This window comes from Stegodyphus dumicola, chromosome 3 (genome assembly GCF_044657685.1).
Source record: "Stegodyphus dumicola isolate Sdum_Otavi_A_Nest chromosome 3, ASM4465768v1".
NCBI lineage: Eukaryota > Metazoa > Arthropoda > Arachnida > Araneae > Eresidae > Stegodyphus > Stegodyphus dumicola.
In genome coordinates this window covers 238,627,790-238,653,711 of record NC_140770.1, presented here as the reverse complement: position 1 = coordinate 238,653,711, position 25,922 = coordinate 238,627,790, and the positions used below count along the sequence as shown (strand labels likewise).

The 25,922-nt window shown below is 33.1% G+C and overlaps 2 protein-coding genes across 4 annotated transcripts in view; one reads left to right on the top strand and one right to left on the bottom strand.

The window, feature by feature from the left end:
- The window catches only part of LOC118191608 (epithelial sodium channel subunit gamma-like), a 76,641-nt gene extending 75,663 nt beyond the window's left edge, over positions 1-978 (top strand). Inside the window, exon 10 of the mRNA XM_085812297.1 lies at positions 185-978. Within this exon, the coding sequence (XP_085668423.1) occupies positions 185-358 (174 nt within the window). The 3' untranslated portion in view covers positions 359-978. The remainder of the gene's footprint in view (positions 1-184) is intronic.
- LOC118191601 (degenerin mec-10-like) overlaps positions 1-9,686 on the bottom strand; it is a 174,781-nt gene extending 165,095 nt beyond the window's left edge. For 2 of the 3 annotated variants that reach the window (XM_085813951.1, XM_085813950.1), the window contains exon 1: positions 9,201-9,686. In XM_085813951.1, coding sequence (XP_085670077.1) covers positions 9,201-9,410 — 210 coding nt within the window. In that variant the 5' untranslated portion in view covers positions 9,411-9,686. The remainder of the gene's footprint in view (positions 1-9,200) is intronic. The other variant, XM_085813952.1, reaches the window with a different exon arrangement.
- Between the last annotated feature and the right edge of the window lie 16,236 nt (positions 9,687-25,922).

Genomic DNA, 25,922 nt, shown 5'->3' with positions numbered 1-25,922 from the left:
ACAACCGTTTAAGTTCCTTTCCAGTGCAACCGTGGAATTTGTTTTTGAGACTAGATTTTTTTTCTTCAAAATAATTTCATTTTCTGTTAAAGTTAATTTACCCGCTATTTAACATTTCTTTTGAAGAATAACAAATTTTGTTTTGCTGTTTTTCCTTTGAGATTTTTTATTACTCTCTTCGCAGTTCATCGAAGTCTTCAGCTTACTGGGCGGTTACAGTGGACTATGGCTGGGATTTTCACTTTTGAATGGATATGAATTCATTCTTTCATGTATAAAGAAATACGGAATGAAAAAGAAAATCAGCAACACTAAGCGTAAAGTTAAGAGAATTAGAAAACAGAGAAAATATTTTTGATAAAAAGACAGCGTATGCATTTGATCACAGTTTTTGCAGCATTACTAATGATTCTAAACATATGTATATTTGTCTTAAATTATAATTTGCTATGATGATTTTACTAAAAAGGATTGAATTGTGATAATTACATTTTAATGTTTAACTGTGTAACTTTAGACGGTTTTCTCAAAAAATCTGTTTTCTACTGACTGAATGTTACTCTATGCTTTTCAAATATTTGACTTTGTTGAGTTTGTTTATAAATAAAGATCTTGAATGAACTTTCATTAATAGAAATATTACCCCAAAAGCATTAAATGTGTTCTGTTTGTACACGGTTTCGTAATATGATTTGCGAAAGAACTGCGTGGGATGGAATTATTGTAGTATGGAGAGCAGCTTCCTGTTTAATATTTGTGCGTAGGGTAAATGCTTACATATGATTAATTATATAATATATTTTAAAAATAGATTTTGAATGTTATCATATCTATTATATAATCAGTTCGTAAATTTTTTTTCAGAATTTTGCGAAATGTTTTTATACTTGATTACGCTGAATCCCTTCTGTTATATTTTGTAATTTGTCGAATTTCATTTTTAGATAATAAATAAAATAACTGCAGTGTAATAATCAACTCTGGCTGATCAATGACAGGCTGCTTGCATTTAAAAAATAAATTAAAGATATTATGCATTTCCGAGTGGCAATACTCGCTATATGCGAGAGCGCGTCTAAGATGAATTTCTGGTCTTGTCTTTCGCGCGTGGAAAAATGTGGCGAGAGCCACTGCTAGATTATTTCTAGCCTTCAGTTTTGGGGCTTGTTCCTGTTTAAAATTTTAGTCTACGGCAATAGAATTTTATGCATTAAGTAAAAACAACATACTTCCTTTAAGGTGTAATAAATCACAGATGCTAATAAATTTGATTATAATTACAGTAATTACATGCACAACAATTACAATAAAATTATAACAGCACTTAAATTATTTTATAGTTGTGATGTAATTGATTAACAATGAACTATTATTACAATTTTGATTAATTATCAACTATTATTATAATTACATTATAATTGGACCATACATAAGTAGTTATATTGTAATTTCGCCTAACCCTGGCAGAAATAGCATATTTTGAAGATAAGCTTTGAGTTCTACATCACTTACTTTGTAGAATTTTGATATTGGGCAAACAATTCATAATTTACAAGTAATATTTGATTTCGATTTATATATATTATTAAATCTTTATTTTTTGGAAGGGGGCGGATATAACAGCACTGTTTATATATTTATTAATCCTGTTATTTAGATTTTTATGATGGAACTTTATTAATTATTTATATTTGTGACTTTTTAAAGTGACTGTATAAACAACTTTAGTGCCTTTTTTCCATAGTATTTTTATTATTTTTAATACTTAAACATCCGATCATTAAAAATTAGACAGATATAATAAAAATTTGCTCTTAAATATAGTTTTGTTCATACAATTTTGAACAGACTTAAGTCTTCGCCTTATCAAGATTTATTACACAGCAAAGTGAAATCGCTGGAAATATTATTCAATAATTAAACTTTGTAATCAAAACATTTGCGAGAGTTGAAACTGGAAGGAAGTAATGTAATCTAGATTAAATAAGATAAAAAGGACAGTAAGGAAATTATGCACTTTATCGGATGGTTATGAAACCATATGTGGAAACATCCAGATGGTTATATGTCATGAAGAGCTTAATGCTGTGTTTATCTCACAGCTGAACTTAAGACCTTTATTTCTATGCATGGTTTCCCAGGTTAAGTCAGAAACGAAACTTCAGTCATAGATAAGATTAGACAGAACGTTAAGTAAAATGAGATGTATAAAAAGATAGCGGCTTTTAATTCTTTTCTTACTGTACGTCATTATTTTAGTGTATTTAATGTCTCATCGTTAGAGCGCTGTAATCAGATATTACATTTTGACATCACAGGAAGATCATAATTTTTTTTAAATTAAAATATTGAATTTTTGTTCAGAACAAAAATGCAGATTAAAAGGTTTTAATAACCTCAGTAATAAATCACATATTTAGCAGCACAGAGGAAGTTTAAAAAGCATTATGCATTAATAATAGAATTACTGTTAATTTGATGATATTAGCAACCATAATATTTGGAATAATCTTAATATCATTATTTAACTTAAATTTATTATTTAACTTAATATCATTATTTAATTTTAATATCATTATTAACTGAATATTCGAAAATATTGTACTTGAAGTTTCTTTTTTAAATAAGTACAGGCTAAACCTTATTTACTTAGTTAACAAATGCTAAACCTAATAAATTTTAAATTTGGGGAGGGAATGTTACCATAAAATATTGCAGTTATGTTGCAACTGTTTACTCTAAAACTAATGAACATTTATGAGCATCGGTAAATAATTTTTGAATATATTAACAGTACTTTACGTTTTTCGTTTTCAGATAACTGAAAAACATTTTCGAGAAGACGTTGATTTGAGGAAAGGTGTGGTGTATTTAATTATGGCAAAGCACACTAGGGCTATCTGCCTATGGGGAGGGATGCCTTTCGTGGAGGACTTTCTAAGGGAAACTGGCTCGTATACACGTTACACATGGGGAAAACCACGAAAACGCCCATGCAGCCAGCCCGTTCGCGGGATTCGAACCTCGGACCGAACTACCAGTGTTCAGCGTCTTTACCGCTCGGCCGCTGGTGGGCGATTTGAGGAAAGAAAACAAGATATATTAAAAAAAATTGAGGAAAGAAAACAAGATATAAAAAAATAACTTCGCAAATGTAGCAGATGATTAACTATCAGATATTTGTGTTTAAAGTCAGATAGTTAGAAGTTATTTTAATAAATATTGAAACCCTAAAGATCGTTTTTAGATTCTCCTTCCTCGATGACTTGAATAAATTATTATTTCACATTCAAAATGCTTCGTTTCAGGTTATTGTCTGAAATAATAAAAGACATAATTTAAATAACCTGAAATTTCTAAAATTATTTTCCGTGTAAAAGCGTGACAAAAGGAAATCTTGTTTTGAAATTTTGGATATCCATACCTCTAGTTTATTCAAAAACGAAAGGACAGTGATTTCTTCAACTGATCAACTGGAACTGACATGTTTCGAAATAAAATTACAGAAAAAAAACAATTAGATAAAAATCAGTTTTTAGCAGTAATAAAAATATATAGCGGAACTTAATGCTGTGGAATGAGAACTTCTTTTTACAGTTAAATTAAATATATATTGTGAATTATTTGATGCTTTAAGTAATTCATTAATAAGCTGAGATTTGATTCTTTATTTCAGAGTATGAGTATTGTATTTTAAAATAAGGCATCTTCCTTTCTTTCTTTTTTAAACTATGACTGAAAGAACTAAAGAAGAAAATGAAATAACTATCTTTGTTTTACAAAATTGGTTGATGTTTTTCTCTTTGTAAATTTGTATCAATATTAAACCCTCAGTATTAAACATTCAACTTTATTGCTTTCTTAGACACAAATATATACAACGTAGTTTCTTTTCTTCTGTATTTATGGTTTGAATCTAATCTGGTTTGTACTCGTATATAATCTTTAGGCATCTAAGAAATAGAATATATAAAAATGTTGAAAAGGTTAACAGTGAGCCGCAGGAATTTGCGTACACAACTGTCTTTCGATTTTTATGAGAATAATAAACGAGTCATTCTAGAAAAGGATATTTATTTCTAGAGAATAGTTTGTATCGTGTAAATACCTGGAGAAATTTTGAAATTGGAAAATTTCTTGAAAATAAAAGTGGTCTCTAAATGTTTCTCTGTGTTATATTTATTTCGTTTTATATTATAAATACCATTTTTTTATTCGTGTTAATTTTAACTGCGGGACAAATGCCAATCGGTCACACGATTTAATCGAAATAAGTTTAACTAGTGTGCAACTAATTAATTGCTAACTAGTATGCAACTAATTAATTGTTCCAGATAGCCAGAGGAGGAAGGACAAGAAGAAACTCTGGTAATTGCCCTGATGTATGTAACCATGAAATATGTAAAGACGTTATGAATTAGCAGGATCATTGGAAACACAGTAAAACTATTAACTTATATAAGGCTTAATCTGTTGTCATTTAGGCTACTGAGCTTTAAGCAAAGTATTTAAGAGCACTGGTAGAGCCTATTACGTATGTACATGAGCTGTCAAGACCATAAAAATTTTATTGTTTGTATTTGCAAAATGGTATTTTACATCTCTAATTCAAATACATTGAAACTTGTGGTTCTTACTGTGTACTTTAAAAATAATTTCTGCTTACAAAATGTTAATGAAAATTAATTTGTGGTCTATATAATATATCATATAAAAAAGAGAACAGTAAATACTTTAACTAATGTATTATCACATTTATAATAAGTAGTTTAAAGCTTCTTGTACATGTAAGAAGATTAAATTGATGAAAAGCTTAAATACGAGTAACATTTTAAAAGGTTTCTTTCCTAATATGTTTACTCTATACATACCAAATGAATTTTATAACACATTTTTAACTTGCAAGCAACGTATGCACTTTGATATGTATTATTTACACTCAACAGCAAAAGCGTAAAAAATATTTAAAAAACTAAGTTAAAAAATTCCATCAATTATTTTAAAATTTAACTTTTGCAATTCGAAATAATAAATATTTTGACTTACATTTAATATATTAATTACTTATGTTAGGCAATAGGTATAATAAAGATATATTTATATATTAATTAAAAGCAATTACAAGAGAAATTATTTCACCACATTTTCATGTATTTGCTAACAAAAATTAAATTAAGGCTCATAAGCACTATTTTACTGTTATTGCACAGATGCGAACATAATATTTATAAATTATTTGAAACTTGTTATTATTACAATTTCATGATTATACACAAATTTAAATTATTGAAACCAGTTGCTATACCCACATCACTTGAACAGTTTTTGACAATTAAATACCTCTATTAGATAAATTTTAGAGTATCTGATATAACCCCAGCATACACAAAATATGTGAATGTTACACAACTCCAATTAATCAGTACATTCAGTTAACTTTAAATTAAATTAGACATTTAATTCTGAATAAGTACCAATAATTTAAAGTTTCTTAATACTAAATATCAGCTTAATAATAAAGTGATACTATGTTGTAAAGTCACTCTAGTTTTCGTAATATGTAGCAATCAATTGCAGAAATATCTTTCAAGCACACATGTTACACGATAGTATTTGGATTGTTTTGAAAAATGTATCTATGTTTAGAAGTAACTCATATTTTAATTAACTGTTTCCTTTTATCTTTAGTTAAAGTCGTAAATTCTACTTTTACATTAGGACTCTGAATTTCAACTCATGTTTAAGGCAAGCAGTTATTTCTAGCTTTTAAGGGGAATTAACTTTGCATAATCTTTCCAATTTTCACTTTTTCTTATTTGCTCACATAAATGTTTGTATTTTCCAGTTTCATCATTCATAATGTTCATAAATTTTGCATAGTCTGCTCCTGTTTCACTTCGAATTTTCAGCATGATATCTATTATCTCATCGTCCAAAATTAAACACAGCATTTTGTTTACAAGTGCAGATGGTAAATCATCAGGGCACATTAGTTTACTCAATGATTCAAATAACGGATTTCCATGCGCTAAAACGTTTCTAAGATCAATACCATTAAATAAATGAGAAGATTTTCTCAACAAATCTCGTAACGTTTCGTTTTTCAATATGTTCATGCAGTCAAATAAAAGAGTTTCTGACGATAATCGGACTTCAAGATCGTTCAGATATAGCCGAATAAGTGCTTCGCGGAGTTGTGTGTGGTCTGTAGATTTTCGACTCCTTACTTTATCCCAGAGCATTGCAATATTCTTATTTTCCTCGATTAAGACGAGCTTAAGTAATTTTATTCTATTACTGAGAAATTCGAACTGATCACCAGGATTTTTCTCCTTGTACCCTTTCACTATTCTAATTAATATCGCTTTAGATTCTTCAGACAGATCTAGTTTGTCACAAAACCTGTCGTACTGCTTTTTGTCCATTTCATTTAGTTCCATCACACTTTCAATTTCAACTAGAATATCGGAAACTATTTCAATGCGTGCCAAAAAATTGATTGGATCAGTTTCATAGTCTTCGGATAATTCTTTCCATTCTTTTTCTTTGAATCGAAGTTTTGAGAGTTCAATATTTACTTCTTCTGAAGATAATTTCTTTTTAAAAACGGTATTTTTTAACTTTTTCACTGCTTTATTTGAATCTGTAATGTCCTTTCTAATTGTCCTTTTATCCTTTTCGCTCAAATAGGCTTTTCCTAATATTATCTTTCGAAGTTTATGTATATTTGTAAACGAGAGAACTAAGTCTTCGTTCACTTTGTGGCAAGCATTTTGGAAAATTGTTTCACACATGTGTTTGTAGTCTGTAAGTATAGTTTCAACTTTATCAATTACATCTGATATTGTAAGATCACAAGTCTCTTCATGTACAGTGGTGCTCGTTTCAGATATATTTCCATCTTCTCTTTGTTTTTGATTTTCTGCCGAATTCAAAACCAAAGCTTTCTCTGAATTAAATTTTAATTTACCGTTCTTGTTGATTTGGCAAAGTGAGCGTCTCATTTTAAACTTCTTTGAAAGCTCTGGAGGGAAAGGCTTAATAGATTTATCAGAAGCTACGCAGGCTAAAATGTATTCAATTGGTAACAAACATTCATTTAGCAATTTTTTACAATCATCAATATCAGACGTATTCGATCTAATTTCATCCACTTTCTTTTTAACTGACAAAAACATGTTTTTTAAAATGTATTTATATCGTTTTGTAGAACCTTTTGTTAGAATTTCGTTAGGCTGTGTGATTACTTCTTTAACAGATTCATAGGCAGAATTAAAGTAGTCTTTCCATTCGAAACCATCACTGACATCATTTTCGTCATCTGATGATAGAGAATGATGATACATGATCATCTGATCATCTTTAACATAAGATGAATACTCATGTGATACGTTTACTTTTGCAGATTTATAAAATGTTTTTAGTGCAAGTAATAAAATGTAACGTTTCATGCGTGAATTTTGAATGGAAAAGACTGGCTGCAAAACATTGTTAAGAGCTTTCAATTCAGATTTCACAGATTCAAAAAGTTCAGTATTATTCTCAGCAGATAATCTCCAAGAGAAATGCTCAGGCTTGAGATGAGACAGTTGATTTCGTATTCTCTTCAGGTCTGTAACCAGTTCAGCAGGTAAGCCAAAAGTTATTACATTCTGCAATGACATAATTTCTAATCTGTCTATTACACTTTCTCCAATAACTTGCAGGGCTCTCTCGATCACAAGAATGGATTTTCTATCTTTTATAATAGTATTTATCGCAATATGTAGGTATAATTGTATTCTGTAAAGAAAGAATTCGTCATATATTTCTGGCAAATTTGTCAGTGTGTCAGTCTCATCTTCTGGCACACGTCTCAAGAGATTTGCTTCACAGATATTTGTGTTCTCAACAGATTCGCGGAAGTATCGTATTCTTTTTAATAAATCCTTACGCCTTTGGAAAATAATCATTCTAAATGCCGGAAAATCGCTTGGTTCGTAACATCGAAAAATTCGTTTGCAAAAGAGATTAAGAAAAAACCCTGATTCTATTTTCCGATATAAATTATTTTCGATTCTTAGTCTTTCTTTCAAGAGAAATAAGTTATCGAAAAAGAGTACTGTACAACAGAAATCTAAATTATCATAATAATCACAATGATATAAACTTCCTGTGAAATAAGAAAAATCGTCTCTGGTTGGAATGGAGGAATCTTGCCAATAGAAATATTTATCGTACATTTCTAAGACACTTAAAATGATATTTTTTCTCTGATTTGCTTCATGATATATCTCAGGTGAGTCGTAATAATCAATATTTTGGCTTATCTTATTCATACGCTGACAAATGTCAATCTGAAATTTGTTGATCTGAAGCAATTCATCTATTCTTGCAAAGTAACCATCAATGCTATTAACATGCAAACATTTTACTGCTTCTTTTAATTTGGTAAGGTACTCTGTCATTAGCATCAAATTTTCCACTATTAAAGCATCTGGCGAGCGTATTGAATTTTCAGACCTAAAACATGCATTTGCTGCAAAATCGTACAAGACATATAGCAGATACGAATGTTTCAGGGATAATGCGTAAAAAAGAGCATTTTTACCTGTCTTGTCTTCCGTTCTAGGATCTATTATAAATCCTGCAGACCATAATTTTTTTGAAATATACGCTGATTTGAGCAATAAGGGAATTATATACTCATAACCTCCCTTTATTAAAGCAATTAAGAAATTATCACTAATATCCGGCAGCAAACAAATTCTTTTTATAAGTTTATTCTGTTTAATATGTCTCCTAAGAATTTCTTTCAGAGCAATTTTCTGCATAGCAAAGCCTTGATCCTTTTGTAAGCTAGTTGAAAATTTATTCCTGCCATCCTCTAAAACACAAAATAAAAAGATGCATTTATCAAAATTAAATCTGAAACCCATGGGGTCATGAACTGCTGGGAAGAAACTCAGCGTTAAGTTTAACATATTTTCTTGATAAGAAATCACAGCAATATCATGTGATAATAAAATAGCTGATGCTGTAAGTTCTTTTGTAACGGAATCAACGAACTCTTGTTGAGATGTTTCACGCTCAGAAATAAAAGAATTAATTTTTTCTCTGAAAGGCGTGATCAGTTCAGTCACTAACTCATCATATAATTCAGCATTTCTGCTAAGAAAAGGATTATAATGCTTTATACGAGTTTTAACATTTGCACTTACCTTTGTATTTCCAAGCTTGTTTAAATGGGTACTAAATTCTTGGTTGCTGGTGCTAGGAAAGGATTTCAAGTAAGAAAGAACAACACACCATACTACGTCATCTGGTCTCAATACACTTACTTCCCAAAGTTCTTTAGTCATTTCTCGAAGTGTAGGAAAGGTACCACTCAATACATTCACGTTTCGCAGGACTGGAGGTAATATATCCATTTCGAACTATTATTTTAAAATTCTTTCAGGGAGATTTTTCGAATTTAGAAGCTTCTTTTTACATATCATGCATTATTTTTAACAACTGAGAGAATGACATCATAACGTACATCAAAACTAATCATTATGTATGAACAAAGCACTTAACATTTCGTATTTGAAAGGATTAGTATGGCAAATAAAAAAGCGAAACCTGTGCTAGGAGTTCTGAGCACCTTATCTACAAATTTTTGTGGTTTGGATTTACTATGCGCATGCTGACATCCGGGTTGCAAAGATAAGTTACAAAGGAAGGAAAGGCATGTGATTTCAAAATTCATATCTTATCTACTGTTGTGAGTTATTAATTTTTTAACTGTTATGTTCATGTCTTGGAGTGACTGAGCTTCGAGTAGCGGTGAATTAAATGCAAGAAAAAATAATAAAAGCAACCACGTTTAATCCATGCAAATGTTCAATTCAACAGATTTTATAATTTCCAGTTAATAACTTAATGGAAGTTTTATTCCTCATCTTGGAACAGTGCATTGAATTGTTAAATAATACACAGGTTACGTGCACTTTATATAAAAAGGAATACATTTACACAAAAACAGAACTTTTGAAGTGTATATGAAATAAAATTAAATTAAAACGGCAATCCCTAATTCGAGAAATACATCTCAGTACGAAAGAATACTTACAATATTTTTGCAGTATTTGTATTTAATAGGAAGACTATGGCACAAACTGGAAATGAAAATAAAAAAATACAATATTTCTGTTTTATTTTGATTACAACAGCAGTTTTTGCAAGTAAATTCTGATTTCACTGGCATGCATTTTTCAGATTGTATGAAAGTAAGCAGATGCAATCTACTGCGTATTATGAATAGAAATGGATACCTTTTTAGTTTCCGTTAATATTTGGATAAATTTTGAGTACATAAATAACAATAGATGGCTGTTTATGTACAGTTTTATAATCTTTTTTGGTACTCAGTTTGATTTTTTTCATATATTAAAAGTAGGTGCAAACATCTAATAATTATGAAACGATTTAATTTTATTGCATGGTTAGCAAAATAGAACACTTATAAGGTTTAATCTTCTTTGTAAGCATAAACTAAGTCCAAACTCCTATCAGACTTGGAGCGAATTATCGCTAATCTGAATAGGACTAAAAAGTAATAAAATTTACTAAAACAGTACACATTGTTTTTCAATTCTAAAATCACTATTTTATTTATTCATACAATTGATGCCCACAAGTGGCCAAATGATATTATTTATAGCTACTGTATTGTCAATTATTAATAAGTCGCTAAGCACTGGTACTCCAATCCTGGTGAACGGGCTGGCTGCAAGGGCGTTTTCCTGTTTTTCTAAAAATGTGTAACGTATATACGAGGCAGTTTCCTTTAGAAAGTCTTCCACGGAGGCATCTCTTCCATTGTGCAGATAGCTTTCTAGTGCTTTGCCAAAATTAAATAAGCCATTCATATAACTGACAATACAGTAGCTATAAATAATTTTCCGAAATGCAAGAGAAGCCCACCAGCGGCCGATCGGTAAAGTCGCTGAACACTGGTAGTTCGGTCCGAGGTTCGAATACCGCGAAGGGGCTGGCTGCATGGGTGTTTTCGTGGTTTTCCCCATGTGTAACGTGTATACGAGCCAGTGTCCCTTAGAAAGTCCTCCACGAAGGCATCCCTCCCCTTAGGCAGATAGCCCTAGTGTGCTTTGCCATAATTAAATACACAACACCGAAATGCAAGAGAATATAATTTGAATCCTTCGTTTAGATATCTTTTTAAGACAATTCCCTAAAAGTTTAAATTTCCAGTCCTTTTCGTCTTTAATGCGCTCGAATTTAAGGAATTTTAAGAGCGTGAATATCTGTAAAGAAGTACAGGCATTTAATTGTTAACAACCAGCTACTTATATTTTAATATTACGTCTCCTTCTTTGCGCACAAAATAAATGTGCAATTAAAGTTCTAAAATATAGTATTAAATTCTGTATTTATCCCACTACATGAATTTTAACATTTCGAACTTGGGCATACTCCACGAAATTTCATTCTGTGTATATACAAGACAATATACTAGCTACAACAATTTAATAAATGCCTAGTTTGATCCACGCTAATAATTCATACGGAAATTTTCAGTATTTAATTATGTTTAGTCCGTCCAGTCTCCTCTAAATCTTAGAATGTTTTCGCTGCACTAATTTCTTGATATTTTCCGATATTCTTTGATAAAGATTTCCATGTTTTGTTGCATAGTAAACATAAACAGTAATTTATATACAACAATAATTTATATAACGACTGATTGTTACAGAAAGACTACTACGTCTCCTATCATCTTATTCTTCAATTAAAAAAAGAAACAATCATTTTAATATTCTGTCAGTTCAAAAGACAAAAATCAATAACATATTTCAGCTGATATCAGGTGAAATATTGGTACTGCCAATATAGTATTTTTAACAATAACATATTGTTAATAATTTTGTATATACAGGGTGCAACAGCATTCATAGTGTAATTTGACTTGCGTAGTACAATGACGTACTGCATGAATGCGCGCCAGCTCGTGCCGCATTCGTGTACTACTGCCATTTCGAGTGTGACAGTGATATGGATCGGTGGAGTCCACAGCATCATGCCTTTGCTATTGAAAGTTATTTCAAGAATAACTACTATGTTATTGCTACCCGTCGTCTATTTCGGAAACATTTTAACTAGGAACGTCATGGGAAAGTTCCAGATGAACTTGCCATTGTGAGGTGGGTAAGTGCATTTCGAACAACAGGTTCTGTTTGCAATGGCAAACCGGGAAGAAGTGAAAGAACTGTGCGGAAACGAGAAGCCGTGGAAAATATTCGTACTGCAATATGCGTAGCCCAAAAAGATCTGCTCGTGGTCATTCGCAAACTTTGCATATGGTCCGATCGCTCATTCAGGAGGATATTGCACGAAGATCTCCATTTTCACCCATATAAGCTGCAGGTTGTTCAGGAAATTAGGCCTCGCGATTGGGTTGCACGAGAAACATTTTGCTTAACCATGCGTGAACTCCTTCGTCTAAATCCACAAATGTTGCATACCATCCTGATGTCAGATGAAGCGCATTTCGAGTTATGTAGTTCAGTGAATAAACAGAATATGCGTTATTGGAGTGATGTAAACCCGCATGAACTGCACATCAAGCCCTTGCACAGTTCTCGTGTCACAGTGTGGTGTGGAGTTGCTTCTCAGTAAATGTAAACTGCACTATGAAATGTGTATAATATGTACCATGCAAGTATTAATTAATATTTTTAATTAATAATAAAATTCTTAGAAATGTAATCTGTATTATTTAATGCGTGTACTATGTATGTACAATGCAAGTCTTCTCAGTAAATATAATCTGTACTATGTAAAGCGTATAATATGCACCATGCAAACCAATAATGAATGCGTAGTGTTAAACTATGTGTTAACCTAAGTACCTAAGGTGTAAAGTACCTTTAACATAAGTATTAATCAATCTCTCTGTGTGTAATATGTACATGCAAGTCTGTAAATAATAATGAATGCATAGAGTTAACCTAAGTATCTAATCATGTATAATTAACGTAAATATTGAACCTCACGGATGCAAAGAACCTTAAACATAAGTCATATTCAATTTCCCAGTAAATGTAATGTGTAATATGTAATGTGTGAAGTATGTACCATGTAATATGAATGTAAATGCACCATGCAAGTATGAATAAGCAAGTCCGAATATGGTACGGCATGTATAATAGTCATGCAAGTCAGAGTATTTCAATATGTACCATGCAAGTCTGAACGGGTAGCGATAACCCAAGTACCTAATTATGTTCATTCTAGATAAGGGCGGACATGTGCTCATACCAATTAACCGTAACGGTAGAGGGATGATGCTCACGTTCTCCGTCACTCACTCATTAACTCCAATTTGGTATGGTCGATGTGGAACACTTATGGTTTCAACAAGACGGAGCGACCTCGCATACAGCCAGAATTTGCATGGATTTCTTGCGACAGACATTTCCAGGTAGAGTAATTTCCCGTTTTGGTGGCATTTCCTGGCCGCCTCGCTCACCTGATCTTTCATGTGCAGACGTTTTCCTTTGAGGCCACCTGAAGCAAGAAGCTTTCCGAACACGTTGTGCCACCATTCCTGAGTTAAAGGATCGCATCAGAACTGCCATCGGCATTGTCCCAGGAAATACGTTACGCTGAGTTGTGGCGAGCTTCCAACAACGCCTAGATGAATGTGTTGGGCAGAGGGGGCATCATTTGACAGGTATCTATTCAAAAAGTAATCCACGCAATGGACAATGACTTACACATTAGTAAATGGCATACCTTTAACTATTAATTGACATAAGGGGTAGTAAATAAATTACGGTTACTGCCTTGTGGTGTGTTTTTAATATCCTACTATGAACGCTGCCGCACCCTATATCTAAATAATTTTAGTAAAATGCTATGTGAAATCACAATATCTTTTGTATAATGTAACATGAAAGACTTGAAAAACCAAAACTCTGCCTAAAAAATAAGGCTACAGAGCCAAATCTATTTAATAACATTGAAGTAAATGGTTGCCTCACTAAAATGGCAAGATTTATTTACAGACTGCTCAAAAATCGAAACGGTTACTGGCAGTGACTTCTGCATATTAAAAGATGATACAGTTGTGTATAATGGGAAAGAAGACTTCACAGTAGGAACTCAGTACTGCAAGCTGAACTGGCAGCACTGAAAGCAGCCATTAATTATGTGAAGATGAACCACCCCAATTATTATTTATAGTGATTCTGCCTCTAGTCTCGACGCAATCAAAAGTTACAAAAGCAGAAGCCAGTATGTCCAAGTTAAAAGAATCCTCCTCAGTCTTCCGCCATTAGAAAGCCCATTCCTCACGTGGGTATAAAGGACGGTGAGGAAGCGAATACCTTGAAGAAAGACGCGGCAAAGGAGGTCTCAAGGACAGAAATGCCAGACAAATTACCTAGGTTTCATCTCAAACAACTCAAACCTTAAAGCAACTGATAGACAGATGGCAAGCCAGATGGGACACAGCGGATACAGGAAGGAGACTATATATGTTCTTCCCCAAAACAGTGCTAGAATTGAATTGCAATAGTGACAGTCAGACACAGTTTTATACAGATCATGGCCCTTTCCTGATCTATCTGCAAAGATTCAGCCTGAGTGACACAGAAAGATGTCAATATGAAGAGGTGGAGTATACAGAGAATTACGTCTTCCACGGCACAATACCATATAAGAAAGCCAACTCAAGCTTACTGGCCATAATGCGCGGCAAATACGAGAATAAACAAAACAGCAAATAAAAAGCTTCGCGCTGTAATCAGCCACTGTCAGAGGAAGTATTCTCTAACACTAGGATAAGTATCTCCACACCAACACACAGAAAGAAAACCAAGAGAACCCTACTTAGACTCTGAGTCACAAAATAGACAAGACACACTAAACCAACGTGTTAATTATGCGGGGCACCCACCTCTGACTTCTCAGCCCAAGACTAACTTCGATAATTAGGACTTTGGCAACAATCTGCCTATATTCTTTAAAAATGTTACTTTTGCAATTAATGCACGGGTCTAGTACTCGAAAGACAGGAATACTTATACTGAGCCAGTAAAATCTTCAACTGTGTGTTTTTCCTACACTTACTAATTGTATATTTCAATTACAAGTTTGTAATAAGTAGGTTCAAGCAAGTGCAAGGTCAACTTATATTATCACCTCAGCTTAAGTTTGTGAATGATATTCTTGGTATGGCATTTTTTGCCTTCTTAGCTATAAAAATGTTCATCTTTTTATGTAAATACTAGGGAACAGATATCTGTATGTATGCGATCAGCTGTATGTTTGAATCTCTCCCTAGTGCTCAATTATGTTTTTATAAATTATGTGCATGTACTAAGATGACAAACGTAATTATGGAATTAATTTAGGCAAGGCTCTGTTTTCTTAGGAATAATAACAGCTCAGCATTATGTATTCAAGTTTTAGGAATCAGATATTAATTTTACTGAATATAGTATTTATGCTGTACTTTTATGTTTATGTTCACTTTTAATGTACTAAGTCTACATTTATTACTTCTGTGCACGGACTATGAAGGTTAATTCGTACTTGGCTAGGATTTAGACTGCTTAGCATTACTTAATAATCCGTTTTATGTATTATGTTCATTAGTTTTAGTTTTCATGCATTATGTATGCATTATTTAAGTGTTATATACGCAGATATTAGGAATCAGCTTTCTGTATTTCTGTATTCAGCATCATGTTTGTTTTTACATTAATATTCAGTTTTGTACTTCTGTATGTATTACCTTGTCTGCAAGTACTACGAAAGAAAATGTAGATGCATGGTACAATTTGTAAAAAAACTCCAGTTTAAGTTTGCGGAAAGAACTAAATTATGCAGGAATTTGTTATCTTAGTGATAACAGTTACACAATCTATAAAATGTTTTACATAAGAGTCAGGCACATGGCAGGCAGTCAAGTAATCTTCTGCGTTAAATTACGTTTGGTCACTAGGATTTCTTTTAATTTTTTTAAATTTTAATATTATTCTTTTTTTGAGTTTACTATGTGCAATAATTTAATAGGTTGCGTCTTTCCTTCATGCAAGACCAAAGATATTACAAACAGAACAATAAATACTCGTATATAACAGTTGTGTCAGGATTAGCATCCGCATGTAGATATTTGGCAAGTGCCAGACAGTCGCAGGCAGTTAATTTTTCAGGTAGAGTCCTCCTTTCCTTACTTTATCTAACACAAGATTCTGTTTATTCTAACAGCTATTCTTAACAGTCTTTTGATATCTTCTTTGCTTAATTTTAAGTAGTTACTAAGTAGTATAGTATTTTAAGTAGAATACTCTTTCTCCAAACAACAATATCCAAGCTTACGTGGAGACTTATGAGGCTGTTAGCCATCTATTCGGCTGCGTTCCCGGGGGCATATCGAGCCGACCAGCAGCCGAGCGGTAAAGACGCTGGAGACTGGTAGTTCGGTTCAAGGTTCGAATCCCGCGAACGGGCTGGCTGCATGGCCGTTTTCGTGGTTTTCCCCATGTGTAACGTGTATAAGAGCCAGTTTCCCTTAGAAAGCCCTCAACAAAGGCATCCCTCCCTTTAGGCAGAAAGCCCTCGTGTGCTATGCCATAATTGAATAATCCAATTCCAGGGGCATATAAGCATTCTGTACCGCGCCGCGCACATAGGGAAAATTTCTACATGTGATTGACATGCATTACGATGACATCATTTTCTCTTTGCGTAATGGCGTTTAGGTGAGATTATACGGTTTTGTTTCCGTTGAATGATACGCATGAGTGACACAGAAGCTTGAAAATTATCGTTTGTTTTATTCAAAAGAAAAACATTTAACTACAGTGTTCTGCAGATGACTTCCTGTTTCATGGAATAATAAAATTATAAAATCTTTCAAAGATGCTGTTAATATCAGAAGCAATCTTAAGCTCTTAGATTTTATAAATAGTTGCGATTATGAATTTATTACAAAAGCCAAAACACGACGATCTCGATCCAGCTGTAAAGGCATTGTGTGCTAGTAAGTATATTATTATTATTGCAATTTTGTAGCATTCTGTTCCTATCACATCGCAGCAATATTTCCTTTGCACATGTTATGTGATATCCATGTTGATGTCCATATCATTTCAAATATTCTGTTGCCTTAAATGAAAGACAAAGCGCATTCAGTATTGTCGCTGAATTTAATACATGTATATAAGAAAAGAAACTTCCTTCTCTGACAAATACTACATTTTGATGCAAGATGCAAAGGTACAAAAGGTGCTACACATTAAAAAATGGGAAATATTTATAAAGTAATATTAGTAAGTGTATGTAGACGTAGCTCTATTTCTGTCTTTCAAAGCTAGATTAGTCTACTTCAAAAATAAATTTTACTTTTTCAGACAGATTATAAATATTATGAATTTACTGTGCACTATGTCAGCTTCCAATGACGTTTTTTTCGATTTCCGAAAACTGAATTATTTCATGCTTTCGAAGATTGCATCTGCAGAGAATGGATATATAATGAACATGAAATAATGAATTAATAATCGCAACACTGTTAATGTGAAAGTTTTAAATTAACAATACGGTACTTACGTACTATGACGAATACCTTGGCAACATTTGCCGATAAAAATTTTCATTTGCGTTTTTTGGTTTATGTGTATAAATTCTTTTTAAAAATAAAAGCCATAGTTATAAAAGAACAAAAACTTAAAAACCAAAAATCCCGAATGTTGAAATTAATGGTGAGGAAAGTGGCGGGAAATAGCTTTCAAAATAGCATCGAAAGGCGTTTCCTGTTTTTTCCGCCAAATAAATTCAGCTAAATAGGTATTCAAATGATGGCGGCTTGTCCCACGTTGTGGCTTGTTCCTCCACTTTGCGCAACCCCACATCCTTTCAACATGTTGAGTATGAGTCTGTGTAGAAGGGTCAACAAAATTGTGTTGATGATTCACCTTAAAATGTTCAAAACCGGCAGCAATAAGCTCCTCTGTTTGATATCCAGGCCACGAATCTGACATTATTGTTGAGCCTTGAGCAATATTATTTTTGGATTTTTTACATTAATGTTGTTGCCTTCCGGTCTGAAACTCTCACTAGAAATCTTTCTTTTGTCTTCCGGCAAATTCCACCGAAGACTCGCTGCTGTGTCAAGATACGACTTTGATTTTTCTTTTGACGCGTAAAAAGGCTTTCGTCAATCGTTCCGGGCTCTCCAGTTTTAATATTTCGATTATCTTCCAAATCCTTCACACACAATTCACGCATATAATTATTCCAATCAATAACAGTCTTATCGGGTAAATCCAATTATGTTTGCACCATTTAATGGACGATTGCTCATATGTCCAAAACTAAATAGAGCCTTTAAAAATTCAATACGACTGTTTTCAATGCGGGTACCAGTTCGGACACCAAAGTTTTGTTGACAATTTTGGACATTGCATGTCCAATAAAAACCTGAACTATAAAACTTCATATCATGGCCGTTTTTATAAACGCATTCTTTGGGAAAAATTTCAGCCTCTCTGAAAAATTCTATCGCTTCTTCTTCATTTGAAGGAAGTTGGAAAATGTTGATATCCATTGGGAAAATAATAATTAAAAAAGTTTCATGTGTTTAACCTAAACGTAATAGTCCGCGTAAATGTAGCAAAGAAAAGGTGTGGTAATAGCAAGTGCGCGACTGGTGCGGGATAATACTCTTTATTTTAGTGTCCTCTATAACCTCTGTTAGGATTAACTTGTTTAACCTACAAAAGTCGCCAGGTTTGGAGATATATCTAGGTAGTTATCATAGTACGTAAGTAGCAAGAATATTTTTATTAAAAATCTCTGCACTTAATACACATTTACGGAGTTAGAACAAGAAGAAGTAATACTTTTTCTCTGTAGGAAAAATATCACTACATATTAAATTCACCAGACTACAGTATTGTAAGAAATGTAATCTCATAGCAACAAAAATACAAGGCAAGTAATAATCTTTTTAGTACTGCTGTCAAAATGTAAACAAACGTATGGAGGTGCACACTCGAGCCCAAGCAAAGTCAAGGCGTTCCTAAGCGTAGAGGAAACGTTGTTACCGAAAGCCATATCCAGTCATCAAGAGGGATTTTACCTATGTGCTTGGCGCGGTACAGAATGCTAATGTTTCCCGAGGCAGGGTGGTGCAGAGAGAAGATGGTTTTTGGCAGGAAGATAACACACTATGAGGCTAACGCCAGGTCAGTGGTCTTCCTTGGTAGCGCTCCCTCGTCAAACCGGAGTGGCTATGTTAAAGGGCAATTTTAGCAACTAAAATAACATTGTCGAAGATGTCAACTTTAATATTCAAAAGAAAATTCCCAGTGAAGAGAGAACATACAAATGGATTGACAGGAGGATGGTAAACATTGGAAGTTTTTAAACTCTTTGCAAGTGCCAGGAATGCCATTACACTACCTTTGACTGAAAATTGGATCCCAGATGATACTATTCAGAAATCTCAACTCACCAAAACTATGTAATGGCACAGAATGGTCGTCAAACAGCTATCGAATAACATCATCAAAGCCGAACTTATGACTGGAAAGGACAAAGGACACGCAATATTTATTCCCAGAATACCACTGACATCTATTGAACTGCCCTTCCAATTCAAAAGACTGCAATTTCCAATCAAATTAGCCTATAGATTTACAATTAACAAAGCGCAAGGAAAAATTTTAAAACCTTGCGGCACCAACCTCAAAAACGCCTGCTTTTCTTACGTTTGGGCTATACGTAGCTTTGCAAAATGTTGTTTATAAACAAGTGTTGTAAATATTTAGAATATGTTTTCAATAAAAAAATTTTACCTCTTGTATTTTAAAGTTTATCCTTTTATTCCAAATACCAAAATCTCTCTGAGCGAAGGCGGGTACCGCAGCTAGCATATATATATAAGATAAAAAATATGAAAGCAAACTTCTAATTTTAATTGGCTATAATCTCTTTATTTTTTATTTAATTTGCGGGCTTCCTCTCCTTATTTTAAAAATATTGCTATAAATCTAAACTGAGTCATTCAAACTAATCATGCGATGCTAAGTAACGCTTAATGCAGATATCTCTTGCCCAATCACTATAATTGTAAACCAAAACTTGTCTAACTCGGAACTGAAACTTTTTGACTGCCTCCCTTTTTCATCTCAAGTGCTGCGACACATTCGATTACGGTTTCCTCCTGGGCAGACGCTTTGCGGCTACCTGCTTTGTTCACTGAATACGTGCTAATCTAACAAAAATTAGGGCGCATTAGACACCCGTCCGTATGTGAACCAAAAATTGAGAATACAGAGTTGTTTTCCTCAAAAATCTTGAATTCCAGCCACATCTGTCTTGTCAATTTTCTTCGCTAAATATCTATTACATCATCACCAAGTTCCAAATCATTCATATCATGATATATATACCCACTCTGTTACTCGGCTTCGGGAGCTCATTTTTTTAATCCTTATATGATGATAAACTGTGCATTTTTTGCTTTAAAATGATTGAACTATATTGTTCTTATCTTCCGGTTAAGGTTTTTATGCATTTAGTTAATCTGCATGCAGTAGTTGTAGAATTATCAACAGTTTAAAAGTTGTTTAAGTGCGGCTAAGCATAATTTTGTTACCATAACAGCCACATTTGTTTACATTTGAAACTTAGTAAAATAGTTAATTAAGCCAGTTTGTGCACCTTTAGTGTGTTTTTGCCGAATGGGACCAAAACGAAACTTAATTTTGTGCACCGAAAAATCTTCCGTCTTGCATGCTGGCCGAATTGCTTGCTTTTTCTCAGAAACTCTTAATTTTAATTGTAAAATTCGTAAAAATTATTTTAATTGTATTTAATGTTTTATGTTTTTCTGTATCTTTCAATTTTGAATGAAGATATTTTGAGTTTTTATTTGTTTTTCCCTTGGGTTGATATTATGATGTAGGTTGATATCTAGTGATCGTCAATTTTCAAGTTAATTGATCAACTACCTTACGAGCAGCAGAATGCTTCCTTTGCATTTTAATTAAAAAATCTATCTAAATTTGTTGCATAGACTAACACTGCTGATCCATTACCTACTAGATTAATACTAGAGACAGACTGTGACTGTCAGTTTACAGTTGTTAGCGACTAAGTCCTTTCGGGTATCATCGTGATTCCTTGTAATTTTTATTTGCAAATTTATTTGAATTTTCTGCTCCGCCGCACGCCACTCACCCACAGATTGACCCAAAGTGATTCTTAACTATAAATCCCTTGAAAGTCATAGAGGGACATCGGTGAGCGACAGCTTCGACAGGCATCAGGGTTTAAATTTAATTTTGTTTTAAATATCTATCCAATTTGTTGTACTACCATACAGTGGTGACTAAAGGTTGATTCCAAGTGAATCTCAGTTTGTAGTCAGCAGTGAAATACTATTGAGACGCACTGAGATGCGTCGATTTAATTTCACTTGAAATACCTGTCTAAACTTACTTCACACATTGTAGTCGGGACACGTAAAATTACGTTTTTCGCAAACTGTGCATAGAGGGCGGATCACGTAGTAATACGTTTTTAATGGACTGGTAGTAAAACGAGGGAAACGTAGCTAATACGAGTTACTACATGTGTGTATGTTTGTTATGCCGCTTATTTATACATAGTACTACGCAGGTATAAACATTCCAGGGATAGATTAGGTATGGGGCAGTAAGGTCATAAATAATAGCGATATATGGGCTCACCACAACACATTATACCTGCGAATTTACGAATTTTGAGTTTCTTTATTTTTAGTGAATTCGGGTAGTTATCGGTGTTTAGACGTCTCCTTAGGAAAAATGGTATTTTCAACATTGCAAACCTATATTATTTTCAAAAATCGCGAGTTTTTTCGTGATATATTTTGTATTTTTTATAATTATCTTGAGTCGAATTTGTTATCGAACTGTGACGTTGAAGACTTTATTCCACGACCTCGAAGATTTATCTGTCGAACTATTCCATCTGAGTCTGAATTAAGTTCTGACGAACATAAAAAAGAATGGTCATCGACTGATAATCCTCCGATATTAGAGAAGTTTTTAGGTCGCCCTGGGATAAATGTTGATACTGTTCCCAAATCCATAACCGATGCGTTGATGTTTTATTGGAGAGGACTTGTTCACATATTTTGTAGAAAAATCGAATAGGTATTATTACGAAACTATAAATAAGTTCAAAATACCTAAAAAAAGTGGGAAATGGAAGGATATCACGATATCGGAAATGAAGAAATTTTTGGGACTAATTATTTTCATGGGGCAAGTTCGAAATGATAGAAGAGACGAGTACTGGACCACAGATCCTTGCACAGAAACGAAATTCTTTGCAAAAACAATGTCTAGAGATAGATTTCGGCAAATGTAGAAGGCTTGGCATTTCAACAATAACGAGAATGTCAACGATGAATCAGACTGATTGACCAAAGTCAGGCCCATAATTGATTATTTTCTTCCGAAAATTGTGAACATATACAAACCTAAACAGCAAGTATCCTTGGATGAAGGCATTATACCTTGGAGAGGACGGTTTTTTCAGAGTTTATAATGCGGGAAAACTCATAAAGTACGGCATACTAGTCAGAATATTATGTGAGAGCGATACAGGATGCATCTGTAATTTTGCAATTTATTCTGGTCAGTGGTCACGGCTGATAGAGACAATACAGATAGTTGTATCTCCATGTACAGATGTTGGCACCACCTGTATATGGATAATTATTATAATAGTGTTGATAACACTGAAGCCCTTTTGCGAAAACAGTTAGGGTATGTGGAATCATCAGAAAATATAGAGGTTTACCGGAGTGTCTAAAAAAGACAAATCTCAGAAAAGGACAGATAATCTTTCGCCGTAAAGGGGATATTTTACTTCAAATTTGGCAATCAAAGATAGAAGTGGGCCTAATTTCGTCTATACATTCGGCGGAAATGAAAGAGAGTCACAATATTGACAGAACAACACGCCAAAAAATAACTAAACCAAATGCATTGATTGATTATAACAACTTTATGAAAGGTGTAGACTATGCAGATCAGTATTTGTAATTAATACAGTAATTCAATACTACGAAAGACGACGAAATGGACAAAATCAGTAACAATGTACATGATAAATTGTGCGTTGTTGAATTCCTTTGCTGCCTATAATTCAACAAAAAGCAACAAAGTAAAATATAAGAAATTTTTATATGAAGTAGCTTTGCATTGGGTTACTGATTCGGTACGAACCGAAGATAACAATCAAGAGCCAGGACCATCCACTTTCAGGAAAAGGGCGCCTAAACAAGATCCACCAGGAAGATTGTCGATGGATATGGAAAAACACGTTCTAGAAAAAATTGTTGGAACCGGAAAGAAAAAATTTGCGCAAAGTCGCGTGTGTATATCTCAAAAAGTGCGAAGTGAAACTTGTTTTATGTGTACATTTTGCGGCGTACCTCTTCATAGAGGTAAATGTGTTGAGCTCTATCACACTATAAAACATTATTAATTAGTGTTCATTATTTACTTCATTAAGTTATTTGTCAATTGAAAAATTTTGGTAATAAATAATATTGACAAAAATTATAAAATTTTCCTTTTTTTGTACTTTCAACTGTATATTCTATATTCATTTATACAAAAAGTGCCTATCTTTCATAATAACGACGAAGAATACATTCTAAGTTGAGAAAATCAGTTCCATAAAAAAATTCAAAGTAGTTTTCAATTTATAGTGAATTTACGTAACGACGAAATTCGCGAGGATTTTTCAAAAAATCGCACGCTCCCTCCATAACGCACCGACGCGAAGCGCCCGATAACAATGCCTCACGTTGGTGATCTATGGATTTGTCGTCTTCAACGTGTTTATAAAGTTAAACCTAACTTCACTAAATCCGAACGCTGTTTATAATTTCTGAACTGTAAACGAATTTTCTATTATTATATTTTTGACATTGTTTTATCTTAGAATCTAAATGCGCAAATGTAATGCAACAATAGTGAAAGCAACTGAAATTTTATTTGTATTTGGTTTGCAAGTTAGAAATTAAAATGTTGACAGAACTAAAAACGCAACCTCTTGCGCATTGGAATGTAATAATAACTTTAAATATAGGTGTCTAGAGCTGCCTACAGCTATAATCGTTCATCAGAAAAGTTAAATTTATGTACGGCATAATAAAGTGATAAGTGAAATATTTATCAAAAAAAATTAGTTACAAATATCGCCGCAAAAGTACGCATTACTGTGAATAATCTATTGTTCACATGAGAATGTTTTAAAACCATATCACGAACGTTCGCACAGAACTTGTTTTTTCAGTGTGGTCGCCACTCAGATTGACTCTAAGAGGGCAAGATCATTCCCTGGTAGATGCATTCTTTTTATCAAAATGCTGATTATGCACCAGATGCTTTAGTTATTATGGAAGCTGGGTGTTTTACAGTAATACTCCTTCTAGTGGCGGTTATTCTCGTTCCTTTATTACGTTACATAATAAAATGCTTGTAATCAACGGTTACGGTTGTGGAAAGATTTGAATAAAGGAATTTTATTTAAACAGTCGATATCATTACAAAGCAAAGAGTAAAGCAGAAATATAATAAACTCGCTAAGATAAGCGCGATTTCTAAAAATGAAATAATACGTGAAATCGCGAAAAATGAAATAATACTCTATTGACCGAACGACAGAGTATAGTTATTCATACGATATGTGAATGTCCTTGGGAGTTGTCTCTAAACTTAACATTTTCACTCGCTTTTAAACTCACATAATTTGTATTTTTGATAGAATTAACGGAAAATGTAGAAGTGGAAGATTGATTCAACGTAAGAAATAATATGTTAATTAAAATAAATCTTACTGAGTCACAGATTACATTGACGGGCACTGTGATTAACAGTATCCGTTAAGTTCTAATCAGCATCAGTGATGATATTCGGCATAATTTTCTTTTAAAATTTGGGTAAATTTACCCCACCGCCTTACACCGATGAACTAGGGGTTTAGCGGGGTGTTTCTATATAATTTTAATTTATGTTTACGTTGAAATTTAGGCACACCTTTCACTGGTGACCGGGTTGAACCCAAGTGACCCTCGTAGGTCACCCGTGACCAACAGCCTTGTTGGGCTCCATTGTGTTTAGATTTAATTTATAAGATCTATTTTAATTTACTCTACTCCCACGCAGGCCTGACAAATGAGTTTGATCTCAATAAAGGCTTTACCTTTCGACCACTTTCAGTGTAATTTTTTTTAACCTACCTAAATGATATAATTAGCTCCAAAGGGGCTATTCGTCTCGATCCTCTTTTCTGTGTCCGGATTGCTTTCAAATCAAATGTCTATCATATATTTGTATATATACAAGCTGGCTTCTCTTGAACTCTAGAATCCCTAATAGAAGCGATATTATAAATTTCTGTACATATTTAAATCCTATCAATGACACTTATCAAGAATGGGCGCTTAAAGCGTTCAAATATACTATGTTCTCGTATATCTGCTTTTTGGACCATGATGTATATTGCTTATAACTTGTATTTTATCCCCATTTTCGCCCCTATCATTTTTCAAATTACATTAATAACATTTATAACGTATCTCACTTTGCGGTGTATAACGTTTAAACTTATTTTTTTAACCCCTATGATGCATGGACGTATATAACGTTTGTACCATGTTGGACTCTACGGACGTTTATACCATATTGTCGAATGTTTGCTTTTCAGGCAACAAGAAATATCATTTATATTGCTTAAAACATTGTGTCGAATCACTTATGAGGTATACCCCTTTTTAAATACTACATGATCTCTCATGACACTTAAAAATATCATGTTGTTCGAATGTTGGTTTTTCGGACGATAACATATATCGTTTA